Source organism: Rattus norvegicus, chromosome 17 (assembly GCF_036323735.1).
Source record: "Rattus norvegicus strain BN/NHsdMcwi chromosome 17, GRCr8, whole genome shotgun sequence".
In the NCBI taxonomy this organism is placed as follows: Eukaryota; Metazoa; Chordata; class Mammalia; order Rodentia; family Muridae; genus Rattus; species Rattus norvegicus.
Genome location: NC_086035.1, coordinates 51,417,519 through 51,442,217, shown reverse-complemented (window position 1 = coordinate 51,442,217; position 24,699 = coordinate 51,417,519). Strand labels below are relative to the sequence as shown.

The 24,699-nt window shown below is 40.9% G+C and overlaps 1 protein-coding gene across 4 annotated transcripts in view; it reads right to left on the bottom strand.

The window, feature by feature from the left end:
- The window catches only part of Pou6f2 (POU class 6 homeobox 2), a 576,195-nt gene that overhangs the window by 174,499 nt on the left and 376,997 nt on the right, over positions 1-24,699 (bottom strand). For all 4 annotated transcript variants that reach the window (XM_063276739.1, XM_063276737.1, XM_063276738.1 and 1 more), the window contains exon 5: positions 5,645-6,021. In XM_063276739.1, the coding sequence (XP_063132809.1) occupies positions 5,645-6,021 (377 nt within the window). The remainder of the gene's footprint in view (positions 1-5,644; positions 6,022-24,699) is intronic.

Below are 24,699 nucleotides of genomic sequence, written 5' to 3'. Positions count from 1 at the left end.
GGTGACAATACTACCTTCTTTTTAAACTGATTTTACTTGATTTCAGAAATTCATAAATCAGTTATCCAAAAGAGTCGTAATACCTGTCATAATACTTCAATTAACAAGATGGGTTTATTAGTCATTTGTAATAAGGAATATAGATTTGCAAGCCTTTATTCTTCTCTAATCCATTAGCCAACATGCCCCTGTTTTCCTGCTGTGCCAAACGTGGTGTATTTTCAAGCACATTCAGAAAGTCATATGTAAGACATACCAACACTTAGGACAGATGGGATGCTACTGGCCAGGGAGGATGCTTGCTAACTGCATCGTTTACTCATTTGAGTGCAAGAGCTGCAGGAGGAGCCCTGAGGAAGCACTGAGCATCTGCACGGCACTGAAGGGCAAGACACAGAACAAGTCAATGCAACATTGTAGCCGTGAACAGGACAATCTCAGGTTTGGGCCAGCATGTCAGCATTCCTTATGTTTTAGAATTAACCATAACTCAACCTGGCCTTAGAGCTGAAAACCTGAAGTTTTATTGATGATGGGGTTTCGGATTTAAATTTCTAAAACACTCTATTAGAACTTTTTTTTCAATTACTTTGTTTTGGACAAGGCACTTCTAAGTTCTTCATCTGAGACAGGAAACACAAAACTTTAGCTTAGTCTCACTTCTGCACGTGACTTGGCCCTGTGTAAATGCAGAGATGTCTCTGTTCTGTTGGAATCGGTCATGGTCAAAGGAGGCTGAACGTAAGTGCTGGGCCACTGACACCACACAGCGCTGCTATTTCTAAGGTAAAACTCAGATCTGAAAGGGCCTCAGAAGGATTACATTTTATGAATGGAAAAAAAAAATCCTACAACCAAGAGCCTTGTGCTAAGCTGATCAATTGCTAAGGGAGAGGGAGTGTGACTTCAAAGACCCCAGGCCCTTTTTCCCACGAGGAGAAGGTCTCATAGTTTGGAGAACATTTGCTTTAAAAATAACAGAAGTTACAATTTGTGAAGGTTTGGACTCTATGTTTCAAAAAGGAGTATGACACCACCTACCTATTGCATATCTACACGGATATAGTGATGAGTGTGCCAGTGGGAAACTAGTATCAAAATGGTCAAAGGCCTTGCCCTGTGTAACAGAGGTGGGTTTCTGATCCAGTTTCATTACTGAGCTGTTACTAGGCAAATGCTCACAGGGGAGAATGCATCTTACCCCATCTTCCAAGCACCTGTCAAGCCCCTCATTCCATATACAAGCACACATAGTTTCCCTGCTCCTATTTCTATTGTTCTCTCTCTCTCTTTTACCCACCCTCCCTTCTTCCCTCCCTCCCTCTGTCCTCTCCCTTTCTCAGTGCCTCTGTTGCTTATTAAAATGTGTGGTACAACAAGAAAAGGCAAAGATTATCCTGCTTCCCGCCAAGCAAGATGGCGTTCAGAAGGCCAAGGTTAACTGCAGCGTTTGGTTCCTTAAGCTTCTCTAATGCACAGGTGTGGCAAGACAATCTGGGATGAGAGCTTATAGCGGCGACTCTCTGTGGATGAAAACTTGACTTTAATTTGGGCTCTCCGGCTAAGATAAAGCCTTCTTCTGCTATCATTATCCCACTTATGTTTGTCTTCCACTCTCTTTCCACTCTGCCATCCAGCTGAGTGGGAAGAAATTCACCTGACCTTGAAGAATACTCAAAATCTGAAAATAAGGTTTTCAGCAGCCAGTAAAATACCAGACTTCTACTAACACTTGGAGCACACATGCACAGGACCGAGAAGGTTCTTAGCAGTGCCAGGTGTGAAAACCCGACATCCGGAGACTTACAGTAACTTGTCAAAAGCTAGGAGTGAGTTGGAGATGGGGTTGGGATAAGAAAGAAGCTATTTACTTTCTGGTACAACACAATGAGCTCCAGCCCTGTGTGATCAGACCCTTCAGGAGGGCCTCATTAGGACATAGGCCAATGCCTGTGAGATGCATCCAGTGCATGTAAAATTCTGAGCATGCTCAGGAAAAGCAAGCACAAAGAGCTGTAAGGAAGAACCTCACGATTCTTGAGATCACAGGATCTCTGCCAGATGAGACTAACATTGAACTTTTCTACCAGGAATAATTACTCTAAGTCCTCCCAATCTAAAAGGTTACCTCTATTGTTTCAGATCCTTGCATATTCTGTTGCAGATGGGTTACAGCAAATGAAGGTGCATGGACTGAAGACCATCCTTGAACCCAAGGACTAACTTCCGTGACCCGCTTTTCTGTCTCCTGCACTCTTTACAGAAATTCATTTTGCACCTGCACCTGCCCGTGTGCCTTGTCTGCCTGGCTCCCGAGGACCCGTGTACTTTGTTCCTCTGGTTAGAACTCCTCAGCCTCCAGGGACTGAAGGAAGTTGTGAGTGGGCAGGTTTGAGTCTCCGTGGAGAATCTAAACACAGCTCAGCACGGTTCGGCTTCTGCCATCCTCTTTAGATCTGCCCTTCACTGGTCCCAAGTGATCAAAATTAATGAACAAAGTTCCTCTCTTACCCAAGCTGTTCTAAAGGGATAATACTTCAGAGTCTTCTCTGCCTTGAAACAACAATCTGGTTTTGTAAATGCAATCCATTTCATGGAATTGAGTAAAAACGTGAAATGAAATTATGCTGCAATTTTACAGAAACACCTGACAGGAGCTATTTGGAGAGTTTTTGTCGAGGTGTTGCTCCTGCCAGCACTACTCATGTTTTTCTTCATCTTTGAGAAATGATATCACCCAAATATTCCTTCACAGCCTGCTTACATTTGGAACTTTTTCTTAAGCCATCTCTACAGCATTATAAATAATTATTATCCTTCAAAAACTTTTTGAGCGGGGCTGGGGATTTAGCTCAGTGGTAGAGCGCTTACCTAGGAAGCGCAAGGCCCTGGGTTCGGTCCCCAGCTCCAAAAAAAAAAAAAAAACTTTTTGAGCCAAATATAAAACAAAAAAGGATTCCAATGTGCTGGCTTTCCCCAATAATCTATGTTGCAGTTCTAAAATGCTGTCTCGGAATGATGCAAAGAGATAAAGCCCACACGAAAATGGAGAATTGTAAAAATGAAATTTAAGTTCTCACATACGAATTTAGTTGATCTTTATTCCCTGAATAATTTTCAGACAAAACACTTCATTCTGCCTCATAAAGATCATTACCTCCCAGAATTAAATGTCTGTGCAGTGCTTTTAAATGGGCTTCTTTTTAAAAAGTTCAAACCTTCCATGTTCCACATGCTCAAAAGCCCTGCAGTGAGTGTTGCGGGGAAAAGTTGAGACCATGAATCTGTCCCTTTCCTTTACATGTGTCTACATACGGCAAGTGAGGAGTGCTTTCTGCTTTCTGCTTGTTGACATAGACTTATTTGACTTTAATTCTTCATCCATTCAAAATGTTTTTAAACTTTGAACCACCTTTGGCTGTCACTCATTCAGGTCCTCGGGTGGGTGTTAGTGTTATCACTACTTTCTACGTAAATACCACAAATATATTAAGTTTAGAACTCCCAATGTTGAAAAATTAGAATATTTTATTAGGGCTATAAAGAAACAAAGCACGGCTTTGAGCATTCTTTTGCTGAAAAGTGAGACAAAGCAAAGCAGCTTGAGATTTCTGTAGTGGTTGCGGGGATTGCGGGGAGAAGCTCCGAAGTCCTTAGGTGTTGTTAGTGTTCGTGAAGACTGACATCTGCAGAGCTCCAAGCTAGCTTTCACTAACTGGGAAACAACTCCAGATTATAACAACGTGGACACATGCGAGTCATCTGTCTATCAAGGCAGGGTGAGCCTCTTTTTATAATTTAATTTACTTTGGTGCCTTGGGTGGGGCAGTGTTTAACCACACATTGTCATGGTTTGGGTCTGAACTATGTCCTACAGGTTCTGTTTGAAGCTTGTTTCCCTGTCTGTGGTGCTGTCTAAGGAAGATGTAGAACATGTAGAACATTCTGTCTGTCTGGTAGAAATCCATCCCTGAGGGTAGGCCTTTTGAGGTCAATCCCTCGTTCTTGCCTCGGTTTCTGTTTCCTGTTTCACTATTGTGAAGAGGTCCTACCTCACACTGTTGTTATAAACCAACCCACTTCCCAATGGCCTCTGTGCTATGATGGGCTGCAACTCTCCAAAACTGTGAGTCAAAATGAAGCAAGTTGTTTCAGGCACTGTGTGCTGAGTCTGAAAGTCGCTGATTCACTTGGTGACTTTACCTGTCTCTCTCTGGAATGACAGAGATGCATTTTAGATTCCCCACTCTGCTGGGGGCTGCTTGAACAGTATGTTTGCTTATATTTACTCTCCCATCAGATGTCAGGTGTCAGAGGAAGACTTTTTTATTTTTATTTTTTTAGCTTGTGTTCATTTCAGTATCATGTCAAAATTGTTAGGTTTTCTTGTCCTTGGAAGATTTGTAAAAAAAAAAATACTTTTTAGCTCTGTCTCAGGCATGTGCCTAGGGTAAGGGTTACCTTTAACCACTTGTTCAGGAATCAAATGTTGGTACATAAAAACATTGGATCACTTTTAGAAAGCAAGTTTAGGGAGACTAAGCAATGGGCGTGACAGAGTCAGTTCTAAGGTGGTAAGTTCCTAACCTGCCTGCCTTTTATCTATGTGCTTATCTGTTTGAGTCTTTTCCTATTTAGCAGCCACAAATGCCATCACTAGTGTCATCCTTGTGTTGGGGAGCCTGGATCGAGGCTTACCTCTAAGGAAGCTGTGTGGGCTAATCAGTATTCGAAGTAAGTGCATAAACTGTTTAGTTGGTTGGCACGGTGCCTAGGGCTACTCTGAGCCATTTTCAGTCTCACTGAGAAAAGTGCCCCATGTAAGTCGAAAAACAAGAGGCTCTGTACCTCCTGTGCGGCACCCCGTCATTCTGTTTGAAGCTAATCTGTTAGGAATGCCATTAGGAAGTTAAATTATGTATTTCTGAATGTTCCTCTTCATTCCTCTCAGTGATAGTAGACTAACGATAAGCTTTCCTTATTAGCCTAAAGTACCTATTTATTTCTTCAGTCTCACAGTAATAAAGTAAGTATATAGCTCCTTTATCTTGTATCGAGATGCACATTTTTTTTAGGCTCTGGCATGAATTTAGAATACTTGTTAGTCTATGGAGTAATGGATGGAGTCTGGGATACAAGACCGGGGCGAAATTTCTTTGCCCTCCTAACCCCAGAGAGTTTTTAGAAAAATAAAAACAAAAGAGCATAAAGTACTGAAGGTAAGACACTGTTGTATTCATAATATAGAGAAATAACCACCAGCCTCGTGGACAGTATATGCAGTTCTCCACGGGGCTACAAAACTGTGCTAGTAATAATTTTAATTGGATGCTATCTTTGCTGCCTTCAAAAAGTATCATAAAGTGGAGTTATTACAGGCTACAAGTGCACTTACAGTGCTGTCCTCTCACCAAACGAAAGACATAACATTTATCCTTCGGAGGGCAGCATCAATGGGCTTCTATTTGTTTCCTTTACATGCATCCCCAGCTGCCTGCCATTTACTTCCTCTTCTCTAAGTCTAGGAGATCAATTTGAATTGGACACTGCAGAACGGGATGCTATGTCTTGCTGGCCTTCTGCCTGTGGGGACTGTACAACACCATGGGAAAGTCCACACTCTCGAGGAGGATGAAAAGCATACCTGTAGAGGGTTAGGCGGTGTGAGTGGTGACGGAAGGCTATGTCCTCCTGGAGATGGGGTGGGTTTCTGAGGGGGGCTTGAGCTCTGCTGGGTTGGAGACGACTGGTTCTGGTTCTGGGGATGGGAATGAGGTTGATGCTGTTGAGGCTGAGTAGCCTGCGGCAGCTGAGCTGGGGCAGCTGGCAACTGCTGTGAAGCAGGTGGTGGCTGGTGAGGCGGGGTGGGCTGGGACTGCGGCTGCTGAGACTGTGCGGGCGCCTGTGAGGCTGGCTGTGGGTGCTGGCTGGTTGGTGGAGGAGGTGGTTGTTGCTGCTGCTGTTGCTGCTGGAGCTGGAGTTGCTGGAGCTGTTGCAGCTGGGAGTTCAGGGATGAGGTAGCTGCAGGAAGACAGGAAGAAAGGATAGTGTGAAACGGAGCAGTTACGATGTGTCCTGCGCACCCTGACAAAGGTTCACCTTACAGGGTGTTGTCCTCTCTCCTTGAAGCTCCTTGGCATGACAAGAGGGCTGTGGGACTCTGGGAGAAACAAAATCATGTGTGTGTGTGTGTGTGTGTGTGTGTGTGTGTGTGTGTGTGTGTGTGTGTGAAAATTTTTACAACTTCAGACCAGCGTGTAACACAGCAGATATTCTCAAAGCTCTGAGCATTGCTTAAAAGCACTGCATTAAAGAGATGCACCAAGGAGGAAGACGGGTTTTAAGCACTTTCTCCCGCTTTCTATTCTTTTCCATCTGCAAAATATACTCATGCTTTCAAGATTTGATTTAGATTTCCAAAGTTCAACCCGTTTAATTCTTTTGGTAAATGCTTGACTGGAGTTACGAACAGAACACTAAATTGTTAGCAATCTTCTTTCCATCCCCCATCAGGGCCATTAGTGGCATCACTTTCACTCGTTACTGCAGACCTCCACCAATTTGCTCAGACATCCTGGTTTAACGGTGTTCTGCTTTAAAGCGAGTACAGACTTCTCAGATTTTTTTTTTGAGCAAAAGAAACATGTGTGATTCAATTATTTTTTTGCTTGCTGATCAAAGGCTTTCCCCCATCAATTAATTTACTCACTTTATATCTTGACACCCCTCCCATCCCTCCCTTTACTTCATCTCTGAGAAGGGGAAGGTTCCCCACCCCAGGTACCAACCCTCCGTGGCACCAAGTCACTGCAGGACTAGCCATGCCCTCTTCCACTGAGACCAGACAAGGCAACCCAGTTAAGGGAACAGGATTCACAGGTAGGAAACAGAATCAGGGTAAGAGTTCCCCTCCAGTTGTTGGGAGACCCACAGGAAGAGAAGCAGCACATCTGCTATCTGCTCTCTGTCTCTCTGTCTCTCTGTCTCTGTCTCTGTCTCTCTGTCTCTCTCTGTCTCTCTCTCTCTCTCTGTATCTGTTAATTGTTAATTAAATGATAGGTGGTGTAAACCTGACAAAAGAGAGCTAGATCTGTCATGGTGGATGTGGCTCTGTGTCAAGTGAACTGTGTCACCGGAGGAACTGGCATAGGGCTGGTGAAATGAAGCACGTTCAAACCCTGGAAATCTCAAAACTTGAGGTTTAGAATCTCATCCTGAGACTAGCAGGAGTGGAAATTTATCCCTCCCTACTTCTATGCCTTCCTTTGAGCATATAACCAAAGTGACCCCCAACAAGGTGGTCACAGGTAGTCATGTGGCTGGCCCAGTACCTGGTGTACCTAATGAGACTTCTCAGTACCTTAGCTTTCAGCCAATATCCTTTCTCCACCCTGGATATTCTCACCCCAAAATTACATAATTCTTGTTTCACCATGAAAAAAGTGTATGTGTTGAAGCCCACCCTGAATACAGAAATATGCACAAGCTAAGATCTGCTTCATTAAAGGCTGTTGGAGAAGACCTTTGCCTGAATGAGTCATAACATAAGATAATTGGAGAAGGCCTTCTCTTTCCTCACCCCCTGGTACTTGATTCTGCCAATTCCAGACTCTGCTTCACCCATCTAGACTGTTATGCAGCTGCATCTGGACACCCTGAGAAGGAGAAAGTAGAGGACACAGAACCACATTTGTTCAAAACTAAGCTTTACCCTCCATGCGTAATGGCATCTGACCCTCTGGAAGGAAGAGGTGGACTATGAACCCCACTGATTCTAGACTTCAGATAGTCCTTTTTGAGCTGGTGTCAGGGAGTTGAACCTGAAACTACATGGAACTATAGAAAGAAGGTTTCAGAGAAGGAAGTGAAGAGAGAGAACATCTAGCTGAAGAAACACCAGAAATCATGACTTGAGTGACAATTATGGGGGCAGTTTTGGGACTGACTGGCTGAAACTAAGAGTCAAGGAAGTTTTGAGTCACCTAAACTTCAGAGACATGAGGTGATCCTTACAATCAGGCATGGCATATGTTAGATTTCAGATAACAATTCTTGTTTTCTCAAGGAGGGTGCAGATGCACGGGTGGGTTAGCAGTGTCCTCATGTCCCGGGCCTTGTATGTGAATCATCAATGACTCAGTCATCATCCTCATTTCAGAATGGTGAAAGCTCATTTTGTTATTTTCCCCCTTGCTCTCTTTAATCATACAAAATCACATTTGATGAAAAACGAGAATCCCAAATCAATTTGGACTCTTAAAACCTCTTGCATTCTCGGATTCCTGGAAAAGTGGGCTTTGGCATCTTTTGGGGTATGGTTACAGACAGTGGAATCTGATTCCACCTTGTCTCCTGCCCTATTCAAACCAGGTGTGTCTAGGCTTCTTTCAAGTGTGGCGTATAACGGTGCTTATTCTCATGGCTGCATTCAATACCACATGGTTTCCTTTGGATTAGAAAAGCATTAATCTAAATCACCATTTAGAAACTGGAAAGACCTTGGAATATTGGCAGGTAGGTATCGGCAGACAAGTGCAACAGACCCTAACCTACTAATGAGACAGGGTCCCAGATGTGTTTTCAATGCTCTGTGTTCGTGTGCTCACATTACTCAGATATTTCCTCTAATAGCAGCTTGACTGCAAAGGCACAGATATCTAATATTATAAAGCAAAGCAAACTATGGACATAGAAAGTAAAAACTAAGAAAACTGAGAAAGGTTAAGGACATAGATGAACTACACAAATGATGTTCATAGATAATATGGTGCTGGTGCACTGGGGGACAAAACTGACCCCAGACATTTAACATTCAAGATTTTACTATCTCCTGGTACTTATTTTCTATGTCTGGTTATAATACATTGAACAGGGCTAATAGTAAATATGAAATTTAGGCAACGAAAGAACACATATATAAAAACATTTCTTAAAATTTTGAAAAGGAGAAGGAAAGCAAAATTCTCTCAGACTCAGAACTTCCTAGAGAAGAGAGGTCTGTGGAAAAATGACTTCAAACATTCAAAATAAATAATTTAATATGACCAAGGAGTATCCAGAAATCCTGCGGTTTGCTATTTGTTCAGTTTCTATAATTCAACTATGGATTAAAAACAATTCCTCATTTTGAATGTTAAGGTTCCCATAGTGAACCCTACACTTAAACAGGACCACACAGCCTGAATGATCAGTAGCAGGATTGTATAGGATGGGATCTATGTGAGTACAGTTCTGAAAGCCCAGAGTAGAAAGTGAAGGCGTCCACAGTCGTCCTTCATGTTCTTGGGGATTGGTTTAGTTTCCAAGACTTCTGTGGATACTCAAATTCATAGGAGCTCATATCTCCTATTTACAATGACTGCATATAACCTATGCAAGTTATGTTCAAAGGCCGCTGTATTACTTATAAGAGCATGATATGATTACTGTATTGATAATTGTTACACTGTTTTGTCTAGAGAATTAAAATAATGGGGAAATCTATGCACATTTATTGGAGAGGGAGTTAAAAGTACTTTTGATCAATAGTTCATTTAATCTTCAGATTTAGAAGACAGGATGATTGTTCCTGAACTTTAAATAATCCATGAAGTTCCAGAGAAATGCCCATGCTGAATACCACCATCGTTTAACCTATGTGGTATGGTCTCTCTTGCCTTAAAGCAAGTCTCCACAACTATCCCTATTTTGGTTTCTTTGGTTCCCAAGAGTCTTTGAAGGGAAGGCACACAATTAAAGAGTCAGAGCTAGGGTCCACATATCAGGGAAAATATGCTGTATTTCTCTTCCTGAGTGGGTTTACTTAGATCAGTATATTTAAATTTCAATTCTATTCATTTTCCCCTACAACTTTCATAATTTATTTTTTCTTTGTAACTGAATAAAATGTCATTGTGTATTTGTACATTTTCCTTATCTACTTGTCAGTTGATGGAAATCTGAGCTGGTTCCATTTTCTAGCTGTTACAAATAGGACTGTGATGAACATGGAAGTAGAGGTGTCTGTGTAGTAGGGTACAGGTTCCTTAGGGAGTGTGGTGGTTTGAATACGCTTGGCCCATGAGAAGTAGCATTATTAGGAGGAGTGGCCTTGTTGGAGAATGTGTGTCACTATGTAGGTGAGCGTTGAGAAATCCAGTGCTCAAGCTCTGCCCAGTGTAGAGAACCACCTCCTGGCTGCCTTTGGATCAAGATGTAGAATTCTCAGGTTTGTGCCAGATAGTGCCATGCCTATCTGGATGCTACCATGCTTCCTGCCATGGTGATAATGGATTGAACTTCTGAAACCATAAGCCTGTCCCAATTAAATGTTTTACTTTGTAAGAGTTACCTTGATCATGGTGTCTCTTTAAAGCGATGAAACTCTAACTTAAACAGGGTAATGTGGGGGCATATTCTTGATTAATAATTGCTAGGCAGGCTATGCCATCCCTTGGCAGGCCATCTTGGGTGGTATAAGAAAGCAAGCTAAGTAGGCCATGGGGAGCTAGTAAATAATCAGCATTCATCCATGGTTCCTACCTTAGCTTTCCTCAAAGAACCCTCAATGAATGCTGTGATCTGTAGGTGTAAGCTTTTCTCCCCAAGTTGCTTTTGATCATAGTATTTAGCACAACTTCAGAAATGAAACTAATAAAAACAGTAAACGTAATTGCAAGAAATTATCAAATAAGTGAAATAAAGATCTAGTTCATAGAAGGTGCCATTAGGCGAGGAACCATTGTTAGGGCTGAATTGTCACATAATCATTGGGTATCATCAATAAAACATTAAATTACTTCTTCCTTGATCATTGAGATGGTTGTAGACAGTAGAACCAGAAGCTATCCGGGTAGTTTCAGGAATGGTTTTGGTGCTCAGATTGAGCATTCTAGATCAGCCATATCTCTTCCAAGAATACCTTCTAAAGGCAGGCTCCTGACTGAGGGTGGATATTTTCCATATGCTGCTACATTGATGGCAGTGCAGATTCTTAGTCTAATAAACATAAAATTAACTGGTTAGTTTTGGTTCCTTGGAATGTCCAGGAAGACTTGTATTATAGAGGAGGAAAATCCATGACCTTGGTATTGTTGACAATAAGTCAGAAAAATTCCACGTATGTCAAACTTTCTGACATTGGGAAATAGAATTATCATCTACAAAGTTCACATTTGAGAATCTACCCAACCCAGTTATAGAAGAATAAAAAGAAAGAAGGAAGAGAGAAAAAGAAAAAAATCACATATAGAAAAATAAGGTTATGATTTTCTGTTGGGCTGTATTCTCAGCTTCCAGGGCTGCAGATTAGACATGCCTGCTAATGATGGGTCTGAGGTTTCTTGTGAGATGAAGTCATCAGATAGGGACTGCCCTGCTCTTACACACTTTTCTAGTTGTTCTCAGGACACAGGCATAGAACCTTAGGACAGGACCTGACTGTAAAAGCCTGGTAGAGGGGTTGGGGATTTAGCTCAGTGGGAGAGCACTTGCCTAGGAAGCGAAGGCCCTGGGTTCGGTCCCCAGCTCCGGGGGAAAAAAAAAAGAACCAAAAAAAAAAAAAAGCCTGGTAGAACCAAGATACTCAGATGAGTAGTGTTTGAATATAGAGAACAGAATATCCTCAATGAGAAATAAAGTCAACAAATGCAGGATGGACTGCAGAAATTAAAGGGCTCTCGACAGGATCTAGGATAAGCCTCACTGAACACCTGTGGGTGATTAACTCCTTTAGATTAGTCTCTGAAGGGGTTTTCTTGGTTACATTACTGGACGTGAGAAGACCTACCCTGAAGGTGACACCATGGGGAACTTCCCTCAGGGGTGGGGGAGTTGTTACTTGTTTGTCTTTGAGTCTTATTGGTGAGGCTATCTGATTCCCAAGTTTGTCTATACTTTTGTTACTGCTGTCACTGAGGCCATGGTGCTGCCACCACATTTTTTTTTTTTTGCTGACATCAGAACTCAGTTCTTTTGCCTTCAATATAGACTGAAGACCAGCAACTCTCCAGGAATTCAATCAGGCCATCAGATTGAGGCTCTGAAGAAAGCCTTGTGCTGTAATAGCTACTGACTCTCAGGACAAAGACAGCACTATGAGTTATCCAGACTACACTGTATAAGGCAATCAAAAGAATTTAAAAATATAAATTCATTCTATGAGTTCTGAGTCTCCAGAGAACCCTACCAAATACACAAGGTATTCACAAGTTCTGTCTGTTTTGTTCCATGTTCTTGTTTCTGACTATTCCACTGACCTCTGGCTATAATCTATGAGTTCTCTGTTTCCTCTTATCTCTCAGCTTAACTTCTTGATTACTCATGGACATTTGGGGGTTAATACTATATTTCTCCCCCACTCCTCTCTCTCTCTCTCTCTCTCTCTCTCTCTCTCTCTCTGTGTGTGTGTGTGTGTGTGTGTGTGTGTTTGTGTGTGTTTCTGTCTCTGTCTGTCTCTCTCAAGCAAGCAGACAAAACAAAGAAAATGTGCAATAGCTGGACATGCATGTTGGATAGCAAGCTGTTGCTTGTTATCAGTTAGTCTCTTCTGTTAAGAACAGTGATAAAATCAGGCTGTGGAGGGTCATTACTCAGCCCTCTGTGTATTGTTAGAGGACCTCAGGGCAGGAATCCTGCTGTAGTACACCTCATGACTTACTATTATTTCTCTATTTTTGCATCATTACATGCATTCACTTACTCAACAAATATTTACTGTGCTGGTTATTGTTTAATGGAGGAGACAGTGCCAAGCAAGGGCAACCAGATCCTGCTCTCAGGGGACAAACAGTGTGATAGGTTTGTCCAGAAGTAATAGTGATATTATTTAGTGTCTGGAATAGCATATGTATACTAATAGAACAAACACTAGACATTAGGCTATGCTAATATGCACAATTAATTATTGGCTTCTGATTTGATAAATTTATATTATAAATACTTTTCTATTAAAAATAATGTACACAGAGGAAGAATACCCAAGCAGAGGGACACTATTCATGTTGAGAAGGAATGAAGCGAGTGGATCTTTTTAAAACTGACTTAAGGATCCCACCAAAAGCATGGTGAGTAATGATCTTTCAAACTCCCTTTATCCTAATTTTTCTGGAGTATACCTAGTTGTAGGGAGAGAAATAGTGTCAAGAAAATAAAAACAAGCAACTTTGAAAATGCGGTAACTGAAAGAAGCCATCACAATATGAATCCACTAATAATAAATGGACAGAAGAGGTGAATACAAACAGGAAGCAGCGGGGCAGATACTAGGGTCTGAGTAGGAGGAGTGTTGATTCTATGGCTAATGGCTATGGAATTTAGTTTGGAGACAATGACAAAATTCTAGATCTAGATAATGGTAAAGGTTGGACAATATAGGTAATGTGCTCAAGGCTACTATGCTACATGCTTAAAGTCAATAAAATAGCTAATTTTATTACTTTATTTAGAAAAGGATGTCGTCTTTAGCTCTGTGTTCACATGCCAAGGCCCAGTCTACACAGCCTGCGTCCTCATCCCCTCTCATAGCTTCAAGGTCTAGAGTCTGCAACCTTGTCTCTGGGAAAGGGCTGAGCTCAGGACTATTTCCTTTTATCTGCTTGACTTCAAGTCTTATTAGTGAATTTCTTTAGTCTGTTCTTTGAGAGCACTGAGAGGTCAATCTGCTTAGTGAGGAACACACTGTGTCCATTGGAGAGGCATAGGCTCTGCAAGGCCAAGAGGTATCAGGATGTTCTGTCAGGCTGAGGAAGCCATGAAGAGCAAGCCAGTAAACAACATTCCTCTATGGCTTCTGCTTCAGTTTCTGCTAAGTTCCTGCCTTGAATTACTGCCCTAACTACCCTTCATGATAACCCCCTTTGACTTCAAGTGCTTCTGGTCCTGGTGTTTATCACAATAATAGAAAGCTGACAAAGACATGCATATGAGTGGTTTCTGAAATGACGCTGTATTTGAGGGAAGTAGAGTAAAGAAACTGCCAAAATGATCACTCCATAGTATGGGAAGTTGTTGGTTTTTACTTTTTTTATTTTTTATTTTTTTAGATATGAGAGTGAGGACAGAAGCATTTGGAAGAGTCCAGATCACAGATCAGACAGAGAAGGAGAGAGAGGAGAGAGAGAGAGAGACTGAAGATGTCCAGGAGATGACATGGCCAGGGGTATTTGTGAAAGAGGGGAGTAGGACCAGGAATAGAGAATAGAGATAGCATGGTAGTTGGATTATAAGACGAGTGAGTACCTGAGAGAAGGAAAGCCTGGGAACTGGAGGGAGTTTATGGAAGAGAAGGAGGTGAAAAGGGCTAAGATGCTGGAGGCCCAATGGACCTTGATATGCTGATGGTGCACAGGTATATATCAATTGGAGAACCATATATCTTTTGTCAGTGGTAAAGGAAATTAGTCTTTGGCAGACAGGAACCAGCTTCACATGTAACTGAGGAGTGCTGTTATTTAACTGCTGGAAATCCTCCTATCATCCATCTTGAGCTGATCCATATTCAATTTTTGAGTGTGTTGGCTTGCCCTTTGTGGGGAGATGTCCATTGGACCTGACAACAGGGTCATTTCTAAGTCATGTAACTCACACAATAATGATTTCTAGATATTCTGGGAAGTTTTGGTTGTTCTGCACACAGGTGGAACACAGTGTGGGGTAAAAATAACAGTGTCTTGTATTTTAGAAAGGACTGCCACTGAATATCATGAAGTGGCTTTCAAGGCAACTTAATGGGTAGAAGCTATCAGTGCTATGCTGTGCTACACTGAGAAGGCTCAGAATGGTTCCACAACCTTCCCAAGCACATACAGCTTGCCAATGCTCCCAGTGACTCTGTAATAAAGTGTCAACTTTCCAAAGGCCATGAACAAGCACAATTGCATTTACAGATGGGGTAAACCATTTCCTGTAAGGGTTTTCATAAAAGCAAACACTCATTTGTAAATAAATGCCCTATGTGGCCATGCTCTTGAGACGGGGGTATAAATACTTAGAAATACAGAAAAGGATTTGTTCAATGATGTTATTTCTTGAGGTAGTGTCTTTACACATAATATCAGCCCTACTGTAGACAAATCACTTTTTAAAAATCGGTGGAGGGGAAGTGAAGTGTTCATTCTGAGGATGGGATGCCAATCTGAGTATGAACGTGGGGTTTTATGAAGCATAGGGGTGACAGAAGGGGGCAGGTAAGATGTGTGGTGGAGAGGGAAAGGGTCTCAGTATAGTCACCCTGATAGCAAAGCTCTCTAGAAGAATGGAATTTGTCATCCAGTATGATTTTACTTAATAAACTAAACATCTGTGCTCACACCCCTTAGACAGTAACATCAAATCAAGCTGCACCAAAGATGCAAGGCAGCAACCATTTCTGGTTCCCACGAGGACAAGCGCAGCTTACTCTCTAGTGGACAAAAGTTTTGCCTACTAGATGAAAAAAACATAGATGGCTAGGTACAGGATTTTGGAAATTCACAGAAGGTGAAGACTTGAGGGGAAATCTGCTATTATTCTCAGCCACAGTCAGAAACAAGACACCTTGATGCTGCCTTAGGGATGATGGACATCTGTCTCCATCTGGGCTTAGTTTCAAAATATGACTGCATAGGCCCTTACCCTTTATTCTCCTCTATGCATTTAAGACAGAGATCTACACAGACTTGAGATGTCTAAGGTAAAGAGGACAATTCTTCCCCCAAAACATCAATTCCATCAATACATATTTCCATCAATAGCGTGAATGGATAGGCCAAGCTTGTCTCAGCTTGATGGCTTCCACCATGTCCCATTTTTGGCTATGGGTCAGAATTACCAAGGGAGCTTGTTAAAAAAGAGGTTCCAGAGTGGCACAAAAATCAGCATTCAAAAAAACATTCCCAGAGGACCAGGAGACGTTGTCCCTGGGGCTCCTAGCAGCTTACAAGAAGTATGTTGGTCTCTTCCCTTGACTGTCAGTTGTGCCTACTTCTTTATCCATCTCTGTAGGAACTTTAAGAATATTTCATTCAAACAGCTTGCTCTAGAGGAAAAATTGTGATGGGTTGAGTAGAGAAGAAAACAGACTCTTGGAATTCAGGTGTTCGTTAGTGGGTTTTGTTTTTCTCCCCTCTCCTGTATGATAATTCACTAATCTCTTCTGCCTTTATTGAGAGTTTAGGATACATGGTTGTTGGAGTACATTTAAGAAGAACGAATTACGAGACATATCAGATTGATCACTACACAGGGAAGGTGAAAGGGGAGAGCTGAGCTTTGGGTAAAGCAGAAGGAAGAGGCAGCACCGGGCTGGTGATGTCAGAGAAGCTGATGACACAAATGGAAAGAGAGCCCTGAATCCAGAGGCCTTTTCTGAGATCTCTTCACAGAACAGCTGACGTCCTCACTACCTAGTCTGGAAGAATGGATCAAAGCCAGACCTAAACATAGCAGAAAAATAGTCTAAAGATTCTGCTCTAAAAAAATTGTAAAAGCCACCTGCAAAAGAATCAAGATTTTTAATGTGTATTTGAGCACCCCGGAGTAAGAGTCTTTCCTTACGCTTAGCTAAACAAGCTATTAATCCACAATGTCACTGCAATGTGGAGCTCTTCCCTCATCTCCCCAGGCCTTGGGGTTTCCACTCACATTCTTACTGAGTGCCAACCAGTATTAAAGAAACAAGGCCTACTCTGAGTAACTTCTTCATGGAATTGAAGAACACCAAAGAGAAATACATTTTTTTAAATCTGAAAGGATTTTGCAAAAAAACAAAACAAAACAAAAAAAAAAAAAACAAAACTTGCCCCCAACTGAGAGCTAGGAATCTGGCATCATTACCAAGTAGCTGCCTTTTATTAATGAGACTGTGAATGAAAGCAGAGGAATAATGTCTTCGAAATTCTGAGAGAACTCCCCTTCTGTAAAGAGCTCTACTGCTAGACTCTCAAAAGTAAGGGTAAACCAAGGCCTGGTTTTGAACTTAAACTTATTTTTAGGTGATGAGCTTTTCCCAATGAAAATTAAGTACAGATATATGAAAGTTTTATTTTGCCCTAAGAAGCTTGCCTGGATTAATCCACCCAGCTTAGCCAGTGTGAGGACAATGATAAGTTCACACTTTATGGAATCTTTGAGTGCTATAAACACCTTTGACAAAAATTAGCTTATACAGGAGTGAATGCATGTATACTTCTTAATAAATGTAGCTTCCTTGAAAACAGTGTTTCAGATCATCTATACAAAAGGAGGTAGAAAAACCAAAAGGGGATGAGGATACAAAGGTAGGATATCAGTCTTCATGAGTAATCAGGACCAGCTGTGGTCTTGCCAATTCATCCCTGGACTCTGAGACAGCAACAATGCTATAGAGAGCAGCGATTAGGAACCTCATATGTCTAACTTCTTCTCCATGAGCCAATAGGTAAAATGATTAAGGTGAGGAAATGTAGTTCTATTAATACATGTAAGATCTTCATTAAGAAGGGGAAGGTCCTGATGGTCTCCATCAAATTTTTAAATCCTCTTGTGGTGTAAATATAATATCACATCAAAACCTTAAAGATCTTAACAGGCATTTGAAATTGAGTTCCCCTGAACAGCTCCTATGTGTTTCATGATTGGCTTGACCCAATTTTGCATAACCCTGTAGGGATTGTGTATGGAAAGTTGATTATTGATGTGAAGTCCATTTGCCTTATGAGAAGGTCGAGTTTACTCACCTGGGAATTTTAATCCAGTGTCTTGCAGTTTGCTGTAGACTCTTGTAGGGGCGCTGGGAGTGTCCCTGAGAGTGACTGCTCAGGCTTAATCAAGTTGTTTGATTAAGAATGCTGAGATTCACTGAGGATTGCTGTGTCTATATCCCCATTGTCTCAATACTATGTGAGTTTAGTACAGAGAATACATTCTGATGTATTGGGAAGTTCATGTAACACAAGCCCATCCATTTGACAATGTGAAGAACAGTTGTCTATATTTCTGGCTGTCTCTTCTTAAGAAAGCTAATTTACTTTTTGCTAGCCACTAAAAAATTTAAATTGCTGCTAATACTTATTGAACACGAATTCTCTAGGGGAAAACTGTACTTCTTTTATTAAGGTACAAGAGAATCCATATTTGCTAAACAAAATGAAGGATAGAAGGAAAAGGGAGAAATGTGCTGTGTTTCTGTGCTAATCAAACAGCTGCATGGTTCTTTAAATGTAGAAGGCAGCGCAAGCTGCAGCCTGACTTTTAAAGCATGAAGATTCACTTTTCACTTCAAATGGAGATTTGCAAGAGGAAATATTACAAGCAATTCAATGGCTACTGCGCCTGGTTTAAACACAGCCCTCTGCTCGCTCACATTTCTTTTAGGCGATAGACACATGGACCAGTGCTTATTTTCATGGTTGATTTAAACCATCCTCTCTGCCAGTGTGGGGCTTATTCCCTACAGTTATTCTCCAGTGATCTGTCAGTTCAGATTAAAAAAATGTTAAGTGACAACGATGCGGGGACTGATTCCCTTAGAAGGTCTGGAAGCTCCAGTGTACACTAGGAGATTTGTTCCTAAGAATCTGACTACGTTCTCTTTGTAATTCCTTTTGCATCAGCAGCAGTGTGCCTTATCTGGGCTGAGCTGAAACTCCCTGAACAGCCAATTCAATTTTGTTCCTTCACAACAAATTTAGGTTTGCCAAAAGCTTTACGGGTCCACCTGTGCAGGAGTCATACCTTTGTCGTTGTTCAATGACAAGGCAGGACATACGTCCTCTCGCAGGTGAATAAAAATCTAAGACTCGAGTTTAGGGCCATGGACAGCCTAACACTGCATGGCTTCAAAATAAACAGTGATGCCCCCTGAAGTTGAATCTATTTTTATGTTTTGAGATATAAGACCTTAAAATGCACCCTTGTCAAACTCGTTTAGATTTTTAAAAAGAAACTTGTTGCAAAAATGACCATGCATGGGGAAATGTTGGTTAAGTACAATATTGAAGGTTAATCAGGTTATGTCATAAATGTTATTGTTGTCTTAATTTCTCTTCCCACCTCTGCATTTGAGTTCTTTAGTTTCGATGAATATTATCCATTTATATTTTTCTTATTTTGTCCTGATTTATTAACTATTCAGTTCAAACAATTTTAAAAGTTTTTATATATAATAAATGAGAGAGATGTCAATTCAGCTTTAGTGAAATACACTGATAGTAGTTACCTGGTAGAAAACATCATTAGAGAAAGAACCCTAGGAAAATTCATAAAAGAGCAAGCAATACATGCTGGAAAGTGAATGCACATCTTATAGATTTTTGAAAAGCAGGCTTATCTGGCATATATGAGGTACAATAGTAGTACATTTACATTGTCTCTGATGCAGTATTTTAAAGAGAGAATAGGACATATGTACCAGTGAGGACAGGTTAAGCTACTTGTAGTGGCATCTTTCTTAGGGTGGGTCAGGATCCACTGTAGTAATGATCCTTCTTTGGACAGATTAGGATACACTGTAGTATCTATCAATCCTTTCCAGATGTTAGATTACACTGTAGCAACATTGCCTCTTAAACTCTCAGTGCCAGAGCCTAACAAGCTTTTTTAAAAAAATTTTTACATCATAGGAGGCAAGGGTTTAGGATCATCACTGACACTTGGGTAAAACAATCATTGTCCTGATATTGTCAGGATGATGCCAGGAAGGAAGAGCCTTGGAGGGAATTAAATATCCTGCCATTGCAATAACCCCATCACTTTCTCTCATCATTCATTGTCATTGGCCAACACAGGAAGTGCAGTCAGCTCCCAGAGGGGGGAACCTGAAAACTGTGAGCAGCTTTACTGAACCCTTCATGGCTCCCAGGAGAGTTTACATGTTTATTTCATTCTTTTTTTTCCTATTAGTTTAACCTCATTATCTTGTGTGAATTACCGAGAAAGCCTCTAACTGGTCTCTGATATCTTACTTACCTAATTATTCACTCCTTTTCCATTGCCTAGAATTTTCTAAAACATAACCGTTACACATGTGTGTACACATGCACACACATACACAATTTGAGCAATTGTTATTGCTGTGGCTTTGAGACAGGATCATGCTAATGATGTTGGACTCATGCTTTTTTTGCCTCACAGTCCTGAGTGCTAAAGTTACAGGGCTATGCCATGTCCGGCTCATCTCATTGTGTATTTTTAAGATGATACATGCTTGCTCCTATAGTGAAGAATAGTTCAATGCTTAGCCACATATTGAAGGCTGGTTGCATTGTGCTTCCAGCCTCCACTTTTAGACACTAGCCAGTATGAGAACTTTCACTTTAGTTCAGAGGTATCACCTAGTGGTGCTTGGTTGGCTTGGGTTAGCCAGTAAGCTGGGGAACCCTGCTCTCATACCTATGAAAACAGGACTTTGAAACCGTTTGAATTTGTTGACAGTTCCTAAGAATAAAATCAGAAGATCCTCCGCAATACATGTATTGACTGTGTTCTTTAAAACTACACAGAATGTCTGGCACTCCCACCTTGTGGGGAACTAGAACTAAGTGGCAAACGCTCCTCTCTGGCTCCTATGAGGGAATACCCAGTGTATCTTGCATTATAATAATATGCGCTTCTCTGATCGCCTGCTGCCTCTCTGCTTCACCATCACTAAACCATGGCCTGTGATCACTGCTGAAACCTGCAATGTGACTGGCCTCCTGTTAGCGTTCTTCTTGCCTAATGTGGATCATATGCTTTTTCTGGTTTTGTTCACAAAGGAAGTATGTCATGGGAATGGATTAATGAGATCACTGCTCAGTTTTGGAGGAGATAAAATACCCATCATGCAAGGAATGACAACTGATTCTAGATCAGTGGTTCTCAACCTTTGACCCTTTGGGGGTTTGCATATCAGATATTTACTTTATAATTCATAATAGTAGAAATTTTACAGTTATGAAATAGTACCAAAATAATTATATGGCTGGCAGTTATAGCAACATAAGGAACTGTATCAAAGTGTCATTTCATTGGGTTGAAAACTACTGCTCTACAAAATATTGCTGGTTTGTTTTTATATACAAAGTCAAGTTCCCATTCTCTTTAAAATAACTATGTGAGCTAAGGCAGTGTCCGTGACACATCTGTGTCTTAAAAGTTCAGTAGGATAATTATATTTCTAAGTAGGAAGTTCCTAAAAGAAGTTAGTGAGGCTGTAAGGATTTAGCATTTGACAGTAGGCTATAGGAGCTTAAAGGCGGTATGAGAGATAGTGTTGACAACTGTGAACTTCTGGAAGAGGAGAGTCAGCTCTCTCTAAGACAAGTGCCCCTGATAAGTGGATCGCATTTTAGTGGAAGGCCACACATCCAAGAATATTTGGGCAGCACAAATTGACCTGGTATGTGGAGAAGAAACAAAGTTGGGTGGGAACAGAAGGGAACAGATGGAGGAGTTGGAGGACAGAGTATGAATCTGATCAAAGTATATTGTATGAAATTCTCAAAGGACTATTAAAATATTTTAAAATGTACATTCAAAGAGGGAACAAAAGGTTTTGAAAGCCCTTAAAGTTTATATAGATAGACAGAGCAGTGTTTCAGAGGTATAAAACAAATCATAACCATAGAAAAATAAAAAATATCATTCCAACCACGATCACCAGAATTCTACCCAATGAGGAGGTATATAATAGAGCATATAGACTAAAACGTCTGCATTGAAGGTTGAGTTTTTATTATGTTCAGGCTTCTAGTATGTGGATGCCAACCAGGCATGACAAATGTACTGTTCTCCTGAGTGAGCTCTGGTAAAGGGACAGAGCTACTTGTGGATGTGCGGCCCCACAGTTCAGTTCTTTCTCCTATTCATTACCATGTTCCACTCCTCACCATTACCACCGTGTGCTCTGTTCAAGAGTGAAACTTGGTCGAGGCATAGGACAGATGAGCACAGTCACACATGTTCTCTTTCTGTGGTGAATTGAAGTATTAATTACCATCCCTAAGCTGGTGACAGGGATGTCATTCTAGTTACTCCATGGGACATCTCACTCTTGTTTGCCAGGAATGAGGTAATAGCCCTCTTCTGCTTCCCAGCTCTTCACCTCTGACCTCTTTCCACTTTGTTTTTCCTCCTCCACTTCTCCATTGCATTACTTCACTCCTCTAAGCCCACACCGACCATTTACTATATAAATAAGTTAGTGTCACTCTCACTCTCATCACAGAAGCTTCCTTTTGTAGTTGTTAGTAGTTAATGTGGAGAGTCACAACAGGTCAAACTGTTGTGAGCATGTGACCATGGGGTGCTTAGTCCTGAATCTGCTTCATCCCCTTTATGGCTCAGGGAAGATGGTGGAAGATGGAGGGGAAACGAAGCAAGAGCCAGAGTTTGGGGAGGGCTATCGTGAGTAGTGTCTTCTGGATATGACAGTGGCGAACTCACGGCAGCTGTGCTTATCATGCGTGGGAGAAGGGCTAGTGATGCCCCGCACTTGACTGAAGTTCAAAAGAGAAAACCTCAAAGTAGGAGGGGATGGTTGGAAAGAATGATGTCAGTGGAAGAGGGGATGAGAAAATAAGAGAATAAATGCTCCAAACTCAGTACTGCATGTATAAAGTGTCAAATAATAAAATGAATGAGTTAGGCGACTTAGCAGGAAATCAGCAGCAAGGCAAACATAAATGTGGGTTAAACTTTGATTCTGGTACTGTGTACTATGTTCACATTCTACTTGGGAAAACAGATACAAATATCAATTATAGTATCATGTGATGTGTTCATACTGTTTCTTCTTAGATCATGACTTTCATTCTCTTTCCACTTCTTCAAAAGTTTGTATTTCTGTCCTTCGAAGCCTCACTTCGGTCTCTCACTTCAGTTGAACTAGTGCACATGGCTTCCTGGGTACATATTGAAATTTTGTCTTGTTAAGCTTAGTTTGCCTCCAGCTTTTTATTGGCCTGTCCCTGTCTCCTAAATTTTGGGATTATGGCACTGTACCTTTATGCCTGGACCATGCTTGACTTACCCATGATTCCTTTGGGCTTCTGAAATGGTCTCCCCAACACTGTCACTCTACTGCCTGTCCCAAGCTGTTTTCATTGATTGTAATTCTACACTGGCACTATTAGATTTATAATGGAGTTCTTTCCCAATAAATCAATTGTAAATTGAAAGCATCTTGTCAAAACGCATCTAATACAACTAACTTACCTTGTCTATGTTAAGTATTCTCAGGGTACTTATGAGCCTATATTTGGTCCAATTATGAATATTTCAAGTAGTGGGCTGAAACAGTGTTGCTTCTGCTGTGATCACAACTGTGGCCCAATCTGCTCAGCATGGCTAAGATTCACTGCATATTGCTAGCCCAGGGCAAAGATACAAATTCAGAACTAAGGAGTGGTTCTACTGAATGCACATTGCTTTCATACTATTGTCACCTTGAAGAATTAAAATGGAATTTTGATGGAGATTGCACTGAATCCGTAGATTCCTTTCAGCAAGATAGCCACTTTTACTATATTTATCCTGCCAATCCATAGCATGGGAGATCTTTCCATCTTCTAAGATCTTTACTTTCTTTCTTAAGAGACTTGGAGTTCTTGTCATACAGATCTTTAACTTGCTTGGTTAGAGTCATACCAAGATATTTTATATTGTTTGTGACTATTGTGAAAGAGGTCATTTTCCTAATTTTCTTTCTCAGCCAGTTTATCCTTTGAGTAGAGGAAGGCTACTGATTTGTTTGAGTTAATTTTATATTGAGCCACTTTGCTGAAGTTGTAGTGCAATTTTGAGGTCACTTATGTATACCATTATATCCCCTGCAAATAGTGATATTTTGACTTCTTCCTTTCCAATTCGTATCCCATTGACCTCCTTTTGTTGTCTAATTGCTCTGGCTAGGACTATATTGTATAGGTAGGGAGAGAGTGGGCAGCCTTGTCTAGTCCCTGATTTTAGTGGGGTTGCTTCAAGTTTCTCTCCATTTAGTTTGACGTTGGCTACTGGTTTACTGTACATTGCTTTTACTAAGTTTAGGTATAGACCTTAAATTCCTGATCTTTCCAAGTTATCATGAAGGGGTGTTGAATTTTGTCACATGTTTTCTGACCATCTAATGAAATGATCATGTTTTTTTTCTCTGAGTTTGTTTATATAGTGGATTATGTTGATGGATTTTTGTATATTGAATCATCCCTGCATTCCCTGGGATGAAGCCTACTTTATCATGATGGATGATCATTTTGATGTGTTCTTGGATATGTTCTTGGAGAATTTTACTGAGTAATTTGGCATGGATATTCATAAGGGATTGTTCTGAAGTTCTCTTTCCTTGTTGGGTCTTTGTGTGGTTTAGGCATGAGTATAATTGTGGTTTCATAGAACGAATTGGGTAGTGTTCCTTCTGTTTCTATTTTGTCAAATAGTTTGAAGAGTATTGGTATTAGGTCTTCTTTGAGGGTCTGATAGAATTCTATACTACATGTGGTACTGGGCTTTTTTTTATACAGTTAGAAAGAGCAATTTACAAATTTATTTGGAATAACAAGAAACCCAGGATAGAGGAAACTATTCTCAACAATAAAAGAACTTCTTGGGGAATCACCTTCTCTGACCTCGAGCTGTACTACAGAGCCATAGTAATAAAAACTGCATGGTTTTGGTACAGAGACAGGCAGGTAGATCAGTGGAATAAAATTGAAGACCGAGAAATAAACTTAGACACCTATGGTCACTTGATCTTTGACAAAGGAGATATAATCATCCAGTAGAAAA